Here is a 9756-nt window from a genome sequence, read left to right as displayed (position 1 = left end):
TTTACTTATTTGAAAGGCAGAGCTATAGGGAGGCAAAGACAGAGAAAAGAGAGAGAGAGAGAGAGAGTCTTCCATCCACTGCTTCATTCCCAAATGACCACAATGGCTGGAGATGGGCCAATCTGAAGCCAGAAGCCAGGAACTTCCTCCAGGTTTCTCACACAGGTACAGGGGCCCAAGGACTTGGGCTATCTTCCACTGTTTTCCTAGGCCACAGTAGAGAGCTGGATTGGAAGTGGAGTAACCGGGACTTGAGCCAGCACCTATACTGGATGCCAGTGCTGCAGGCAGCAGCCTTACATGCTACACTACAGAGCCAGCCACCAAGACTTTGATTTTGACACAAAAAAACAGTATTTTATAACCAATACTTTGAGAATTACTTTCTGAGGGTTCACCATGGATGATCTAAGGACCTCTTGATAGGCCCACAACATCAACCTCTTAGTACCATGGTTACAGGACTTTGAGGTTTAAATAAATTCCTATATGACTTCAAGGGCTAAGTTGTGTACAAACCTGAACAGTCACATTGATTCTTACATTGATTGTACTGTGCTGAATGAGCAGAGTAACTAACTGACATTTTGCAAACTGAAGTCCTTGGTAAGATACGTGTTTCCTAGGAGTTTTCAGATAAGCCCTCTGTAGGTGTGTGGCCCTTCACTTTATTAATTAGGGATGTCCAATCTAAAATGAAATAAATGACATAATTTTGTATCTCTTGTACTGAAGAAGGAGACACGGTGCTTGGTAGAACTCTTCAGGATCTGATGGCGACACATTCACTCTTTGTAATACCACACTGGTCCATGCACTGGGTGATAAATAATTCTTCCAGTTTTGTGTGGGCCTGAATGAGAAGACTGCAGTGGGTCTGGGGTGCAGTATAAATTCCACATAGTGTAGTGATTTTATAATGAATAAATTTGTAGTGGATGAAGATCCAGTGTAGATTTTATAGGTGGCTCCACTGGGAGAAACACAAGGCAGTCCTTTGGGGTTCTGGAGCAAGATTGTGCTATTTGAGCCATCTTGAAAGATGGCTGTGGTATGGTACTGAGCCCAGACAGTGATAGGATACTAGACTATGTAACATCAACTGATCATGTACCTGAAATTGCTTATTATTATGAGTTAAGTCTCATTGAATCCTCAGATAAAAATGATACATCTGACACTGAATGCTATCCAAGCCAGGAGACACACATGACCTCCATGAGCTCAGAGCCCCCTGTTACTTAGCTCCCCTACACCAGTATCCCCTCTGCCTCACACTCGAGGTAACTAGAAAGGTGGTTTTACAGAGGTCCTGTCTCTGCATATGTGTAAACCAAAGATGAATTTCAATTATGTTATAAGCTCATTTCGTGTTGGCCTTGTGCAACTTTGTAGAGGGAAAATCTTCCCAATTGGAGTGGATTTGGATTTACCTGATTGATATTAACAAAGTGAGACTAGAAAATTTTCCCATCTGAATGAATCTTCCTTAAAATTCACTCATAGTATTTTATTATTTCTATAGATGATATTTTTCTTAACTTCTACAATTTTTCTTGTATCTTCATCTGCTACCAGCTCAGAAGGCAATCCTCCGGGAATGGTATGCTTATTGTTTATACTTTCATATGAACAATTTAATTCACTCAGCAAACATTTATTGTTCTGCAGCTCATAGTACTGGTTGGAAAGGACACAGCACAAGCAGGTTGATTACAGCCTAGAAAACAGGGGAGCTCCAAGAAGAGAGCAGAAAGTATGGACAGGGTATGTGGGGTAGTTCCAAGTGGATTTTTCTTGCTTCACAAATTTAACTAGGACAAAGTACACCAGGGATTCGTGTGTATTCTTATTTTTGAAAGGGTCTAAAATGGTCTACAATGCTTATCTTGGTATTTTCTTCAGTAAATGCTGAAACAGTACCCACTGGCCTTAGATGTGTATGTGTGCTGGGGACAGGGGGACAGCGTAAGATATAAATATCTGCTCCTATGTCTTCTCTGGAAAGATAATCGACGACTCTTCATTTCTAAGACATGCTGTTGGAGGGCTGGCACTGTGGTGTAACGGGTAGAGCTGCTGCCTGCGGCACTGGCAGCCCACATAGGCAGCAGTTCAGGTCCTAGCTGCTCCACTTCTAATCCGGTTCCCTGCAGCAGCGAATGGCCCAGGTACTTAGACCCCTATACCCATGTGGGAGATCCCAAGGAAGCTCCTGGCTCTTGGCTTTGGACTGGACTAGCTCTGGCCATTGGGGCCATTTCAGCAAGTAGAAGATCTGTCTCTGCCTCCCTCTCTCTCTCTCTCTAGTTCTGTCTTACAAATTAAAAATAAATAAATAAAAAGAAAAAAAGAAAAAAAGGAATGCTGTTGGTTTTTCTGATTGATTCACAATGATGGTAAACATTGGCCATGAAGATAAGCATGAATCTAAATATACCAGCTCTGTAATTTAGAGGATTCACCTATCCTGAGCTTGTTTCCCATCATTGATAGTTCTTTAATTACTAGTAACAACAAGAACAGAATATTAATTCTAAACACCCATGTGAAAGGAATGTAAATAAGCAGTTTGTTCAAATACCCTATTATTCTGTAGCAACAGGTAATCTTTAATCTGTGCATTTGGATTTCTGCTGTCTTTATTTTTAGGAAGACTAGAAGTGATCGGTTCTCTTCAGAAGTTTTCTTTCTAAATTTTCTGAATCAGCAAAATGGCTCTCACAACAGAACTCACAGCTCTTCCTGGGCCCTCATTTATAATTATAAAATACCATTTTCAATACCGTATACAATAGCTAAATGGTCTTTCTGGTTAACAAAATTGATGATTTGACCAGAAAACAAATGTTTTAAGGGTCTGTTTTGAAAATGTCTCAAATAGAACAACCTTATAGAATCCTGTCTACTGAGAACATTTAGAAAATATGAAACAAAAATATTTATCTGACAGTAGCTTATTTACTGGCTCCTTGGTCTTCAGAATTTGAATACTTAATCTGCAGATTTGTTTTACCTCATGGTCGGTACAGCATAAAATGTTGATGAGAATATTCCCTTATTATTGCCATCTTTGATGCAGATAATGCAGGACAAGAATGAAAATTTGCCTTGATTTCTGATGGGTTTGGGAGCGCTCACATTTGGTTCCTAACCTCACCTGGAGTCCTATTGAGGCCCAGTAGGCCCTTCAAAGAGAAAGAGAAGGAAAGAAGATCATGAAATGTCCTTTGCATTTGCATAAGGCTTTGCGGTTTTTAGATTATATCTCTATGTATTGTCTCTTGATGTAAAACAACCCTGTAATATAGGCAGGAATGAGAAAAAAAAGACTTTTCAGAAAAAAAAACAAACGATATTTTCAGTGAACATTAAATTACTTGAATACAGGTACTTCAAAAAGTTTACGGAGCTGTGAGCATTTGGTACAGTGTTTAGTTGGCACCTCTTGGGACATCCACATCCCATATCAGAGTACCTGGCTTGAATCCTGGCTAGCCAGCTTCCAGCCCTGCTTCCTGCTAATGTGCATTCTGGGAGGCAGCAGATGATGCCTAAAGTACCTGGGTCCCTGCCCAGCTGGAGTGCCAGCATTCCATGTGGGTACCAGTTCAAGTCCCGGTTGTTCCACTACCAGTCTAGCCCCTTGCTATTTCACCTGGGAAAGCAGCGGAAGATGGCCCAAGTCCTTGGGCCCCTGCACCCATGTGGGAGACCCAGAAGAAACTCCTGGATCCTGGCTTTGGATTGTCCTAGCTTTGGCTGCTGTGGCCATTTGGGGAGAGAACCAGCAGATGGAAGAATCTCTTTCTCTCTCTGCCTCTGTTGTAACTCTGCCTTTCAAATAAATAAATAAATCTTAAAAGAAAAAAAAAAAAAAGGTAAATCCTGGCTCTGCCTTTTATTAGCTGTGTAACCTTAGACAAATGACTTAACCTCAGGCTAATTTCCTCATCTGTGAAACAGATAATATTTCAGGGAAGTTCAATGGTGTTTGATATGTTAAAATTAATAAACACTTAAGATTACAGTCTACACATAAAATCTGAAAACAGAATACTGATTACTAGAGACTTAGAAGGGTGGAAGGGATAAAAGGAGTGGGATTCGAAAAACATAAGGGAAACTACATGTGTTTCATGTTCTGTGACAAAGGTGTTAATACGAGATGTTAATAGGGGATATGGCCAGCGCCACGGCTCAATAGGCTAATCCTCTGCCTGTGACGCCGGCACACGGGGTTCTAGTCCTGGTCAGGGTGCCGGTTCTGTCCTGGTTGCCCCTCTTCCAGGCCAGCTCTTTGCTGTGACCCGGGAGGGCAGTGGAGGATGGCCCAAATCCTTGGGCCCTGCACCCACATGGGAGACCAAGAGAGGCACCTGGCTCCTGGCTTCATTTCAACGCGATGCACCAGATGCAGAGCGCCGGCAGCGGCGGCCATTGGAGGGTGAACCAACAGCAAAAGGAAGACCTTTCTCTCTGTCTCTCTCTCTCACTGTCCACTCTGCCTGTCAAAAAATAAAAATAAATAAATAAATAAATATAAATATAAATATATAGGGGATCTGGGGTGAGGGCTTTTATGGGAACTCATTGTGGTACTACCTCATAATTTTTGTTTTATAAATTTAAAATTACTAATAAAATATTTTAAGAGATAAATTTATTGTAGTGCCAAGAATCCCTTGAAATATATGCATAATTTTCCACGAACTTTTGTGTATCTGTCTAAAGTTGAAGAATTTCTAAAAACCTGAAAAAAAAATCTAAAATACTAATATCCTGTAAGCAGATCTAGTTTAAAAATGCTTTGTAAAGTAAATGGAAGAAATGGGGGAAAGTAGATAAAAAAGACACAGAAAAGAAGATATGTAGGATCAACAAGTCTAGAGATCTAATGTTGGTAATAAAATTATATTGTATCAGGAATGTTTGTTAAATAAGTACACTTAGCAACTCTTGTCACAAAAATAACTATATTGCACAATAGGTATGTTCACTTCCTTTACACAGTAGCCATTTTACTATCTGTATGTATCTCATTGTATCATGTTGTGAACCCAACATATACAATTAAATAAATAAGTAATAAAAAGAAAAATATAAACATAATTAATATCCTGAGTGTAAAATGGCATATATGTTGTCTTTAATACTTGCATCAAAATAATTTTATTTTTAAATTAATATTATTGATACTTCTGCTTTTTTCAAATATAAATGCTGTGCTGAAGTGACTATTCTTTGATCTTTAAATAGGGTACGGTATATCAAAACAAAGAGTGAAAAAGCAAATCAAGGGTGTTTCAGCTGACAAAAACTAAGCATAGAATCTTTAAAAATTTTAAACACATGAGGAGTTCACGATTTCCAGTTATGCATCAATTATGATATCAGTAATAGATGAAAAAATCTTCAATAGCAATATTCAGTTGAACTGGGAACCTAGATGTTAAAGATAGTTTCTTCTGTGTTTATCCCATGCTACTGGCAGACTTTCACAGTCATGACTCTACTTGATAACTTGCTTTCCTCTTGACCACCGCTGAAGCAAACTATATCATTTGTTCTTTAATTTTTGATGTCTGAGAACTCCATTTCAATATTTTTAAAAGATTTTATTTATCTATTTGATAGGTAGAGTTACAGAGGGAAGGGGAGAGCCAGAGAGGTCTTCCAGTTCCTGATTCACTCCCCAAATGGCTACAAAGTCCTGAGCTGAGCCATTTCGGCCGTGAACCAATGGAGGAAGACCTTTCTCTCTCTGTCTATAAATCTACCTGTCCAAAAAAAAAAAAAAAAAAAAAAAAAAAAAAAAAAAACTTTGAAACTGTGATGTAATGTAAAACCATACCTGCACTAACCACATTCTTTGCAAGCATAATCTCTTAAATGGAGAGGAAGAAACTCTAGTATTTAGAAAACACACAAGCTAAAGATCTTTCCAGATGACTTTCTTTTTCTTTTTTTAGAAAACTTTTATTTAATAAATATAAATTTTGAAAGTACAACTTTTGGATTATAGCAGTTCTTCCCCCCATAAACACCCTCCCACCCGCAAACCATCCCATCTTCTACTCCCTCTCCCATCCCATTATTCATTAAGATTCATTTTCAATTATAAGATGACTTTCAATCACTAGAAAGCTCCACACTTCATCTCTCTATAAAACCTTTTCAGGGGCAGGCTCTGTGGCATAGTGGGCTAAGCCTTGGCCAGCAGCGCTGATATCCCATACGGGCACTAGTTCGTGTCCTGGCTGCTCCTCTTCAATCCAACTCTCCGCTTATGGCCTGGGAAAGCAGTGGAACATAGCCTAAGTGCTTCGGTCCCTGCATCCGCATGGAAAATCCAAAATAAGCTCCTAGCTCCTGGCTTCAGATAGGCTCAGCTCTGGCCTTGTAGCCATCTGGGGAGAGAACTAGCAAATGGAGGATCTCTCTCTCTCTCTGTGTGTGTCTCTCTCTCCATCTGTAACTTTTTTTAAATATCCTTGTAGATTCAAAAAAGTTTCAAGAGTAAAATCTTGTGTTTACTATGCAAGCAAAATATACATTAAGGGAGATTTTTCTGTCCCCAGAAATCTGGTAAATTAGGCAGGAGCTTTTATTTTCTCCTTTGTGTATTTTAGACAATTGAACACTGATCTTCAATGTGGGAGAAATGCCAAGATTCAAATGATTTAAAGAAACAAGTAGGAATTTCAGAAAAGAAGGTAAAGGAATCAGAAAAGGATACTAAATGGGAAGGAATCTACGCATTTTATTCATTTATCACTAACATCTAAAAGACAGCAAATGCTTTAGAACGACTTGAATGTAGTACCCTCCTACTTGGGAAAAGATTATACTTGCCTCTCCAGATCCAAGTGTTTATTTTTTGCACTTGACCCTAATTCCAAGTTAGCTGTGAGATTCTTGACTAATCTTTTTAATCTATATCTGCCTCTTCAGAGAATAAATTAGTGGTTGACAAATCACTCTTTAAGACTTTGCCACTTATAATAAGTTTTACTGCCTTCCGAAACCATGGGTAAAAGAAAGCATATATCAAGGGGTTCATAGCTGAATTAAAATAAACACACCACACTAAAATCTCATAAACATAAGGAGGAGTTATGAAATTCATGTAAGCATCAATCACTGCATCAATAATATATGGTAGCCAGGAGACCAGAAAAGCTGCCACAGCTATCCCCAATGTTTTGGCAGCCTTTCTCTCTCTTTTTGATACTCTTTCCTTGTAAGTCTCTGATGAGGACTCAGCTTGGCTGGTTGTACTCTCTATCTTCCTAGCCTGATGCTTAGCCACCAAAAATATCTTACCATACATAAACACCATGGCGATCGAGGGTACAAAGAACAGAAGAAAACAAAGAAGAACCCACTTTTGATTCAAGGGAGCCTGACAGCCTCCTACACAGGTGAGTGCGACTACTAATTCCTCAATCCCTTCTTCATTGGCTCCAGTGTAAAAGATGCAAAAGCTGTAGGTGACAGAAAAGAACCAAGAGAGAGCAATGCATATTCCTGAGACGGATGCCGTGAACTTGGTTGGGTAAGTCAGAGGATCAGTAACAGCAATGTATCTATCAACAGAGATACAGCATAAATGCAATAAAGAAGCAAAACAGAAGGAAGTATCAAAGCATGTGTGGAATTTACAATAGCTCTCTCCAAAGTACCAGCAGCTCTCCACCGACCTCACCGTGCTAAAGGGCATCACAGTGACTCCCACCAAGAAGTCAGCACAGGCCAGGGACGCGATGAGAAAGTGTGTAGGTGTGTGCAGCTGCTTGAAGAGAAGGACAGCACTGATGACCAGCAGGTTTCCCAGCACAGCCAGCACAGCCCCCAGACCAAGCACTGCGTAGAGCATCGCCCGAGGGCCTGGTGAATAAGGGATTTTAATGCAGGATCCGTTCACATTCTCGTAACAGAGCTCCACAGCTGCCATCTCGGGGGTACTGTCCTCCATTGCCTTCTTTCAGCTATTTTCAAGTTCCAGTCTCAACACTTTAAAATAAGAAGCAGATGACAATTTAAAAGGTTTCTGAAAGGGAAAAAATAATTCTCTCGTTACAATGCCAGTAACTTTGAGAAGAATTTTTTTTTTGCATATTATTTTCATTTTGGTCTTTCCAAAAATATTCCTAGGTTTTTAATGTATTTAGAGTGAGGATGTGTTGCAGAAAGACACTAAAATATAGTCAAATACATTACTAAATAAACCGCTGACAATGCACTAACTCCTGTATTAATATAAATGTAACATATATATAACAGAGTGTAACTTGTTAACCAAAGAAAAACCACTTTGTGTGTGTGTTACCTTACCTTTTGAAAATCTCATCTGAGACAACCTGAGTTGAGAAATAATTAGGCTACCAAAAGCTGAGTTTTATGTACTAACTTATGTCCCCTGAGTAACCACTTCAGTGCTAATGACAAACTAGATTTCATTTTTTCAAGAAGGAAGAAAGACATTACATCTCCTTTAAACTATAATCTCAGAGTCCCTGGAGTCTAGAGTGTGAAGAATGAGGAAGTTTACTCAGAGTAGCTTTCAGCATACTCTGGGAATAGACTTCTTTCCATGTTGTTTATATCTTCAGAGTTTGTCTTTTTTACCTATTGTGTTTATTCATGGTTTGGACAAATTCAAATGATTTGGAGAACTATTCTTATCTAATTGATACAAATATCTTCAGGATAAAAGTATTTTCCAGGCTAATAGCAAGTTTTAGGTATCTAAAATCAATGAGAATTCATTAAAATAAGTAATAGCACTTGACCTTCTAATCTTTAAAAAAAAGGTAGTTTTTTTTTTTTTTTAAACATCCCACAGAAGTAGGCAACCACTCAGAAGACTGGCATGGTGTGTTCAAATTATCCATGTCCCAAGGTTCAAGTAGAGATCAAGTTGCTTTCTCTTGGGTGTTGAGTCTACTCTTACACAAAGGTATATGGTCTTAAGAAAGTTTACAAGGGCTGGTATTACAGCACAGCAGGTTAAACTACTGTCTGCAATACCAGCATCCCATATCAAGTGCCAGTTTGAGTCCTGGCTACTCTGCTTCTGATCCAGCTTCTTGCTAACGCATCTGGGATGGTAGTAGAAGATGGCTTTTAGACTGTATATTTTAAGTCACATAATTCTTTATTGTGGAGGACTGTCCTTCTGCACCATTGCTAACCTTCTGACATTCCTTTCTTTCTAATTACCCCTCTTTTCACAATCAAGAATGTCCCTAGACTATCATATTCCCTGGGGGGATAGTCACCCATGTTTGAAAACCATTACTGCAGACAATGGGAATAGGAGATTTGGTGATATAATAAAGACATGATTTCTTTTACTTTTCATGGCTAATCCATTACCATATCATTTAAACTCTTCCTAAATATCACTTGAATCCCTTTCTTGTGTCACTATTGCTGCTGACTTAGGAAAGGCCCCCTGTTTTTCCCACAGGGATCCCTGTAATAGCCAACAACCATGTCACCATCCCAGGCATTCTCACCTACAACAATTTTTCATACCTTTTCATACTCTTTCAAAATACAAATCTTATCATGTTCCTTTCATGGTGAATTCAATACCTTAATGTGGCCCTTTCTACCCGTGCAATCTTATAACTCCTTCCTTGGAATCAGGTGTTCTAGTTATGTTGGGCTAATAAAGTGTCTTGGAAATGTCACATTTTTCATATTGTCATGTGTATATATGTATTCTAAAATACTTTTGAAGCCACT

The 9756-nt window shown here is 39.0% G+C and overlaps 1 protein-coding gene across 1 annotated transcript; it reads right to left on the bottom strand.

The window, feature by feature from the left end:
- Nucleotides 1-6931: 6931 nt before the first annotated feature.
- TAAR9 (trace amine associated receptor 9) lies at nucleotides 6932-7978 on the bottom strand. Its single transcript, XM_062187719.1, has one exon. It carries the CDS (start codon nucleotides 7976-7978, stop codon nucleotides 6932-6934), a length of 1047 nt encoding a protein of 348 aa, XP_062043703.1.
- Nucleotides 7979-9756: the final 1778 nt, after the last annotated feature.

This window comes from Lepus europaeus, chromosome 3 (genome assembly GCF_033115175.1).
Source record: "Lepus europaeus isolate LE1 chromosome 3, mLepTim1.pri, whole genome shotgun sequence".
Lineage (NCBI taxonomy): Eukaryota > Metazoa > Chordata > Mammalia > Lagomorpha > Leporidae > Lepus > Lepus europaeus.
Note: the sequence above shows the minus strand (reverse complement) of the source record. Positions and strands in the feature narration are given on the sequence as shown.

What these genes read in the sequence shown, in the direction of transcription:
- TAAR9 (XM_062187719.1), bottom strand. Translation starts at nt 7,978, where the DNA reads ATGGAGGACAGTACCCCCGAGATGGCAGCTGTGGAGCTCTGTTACGAG.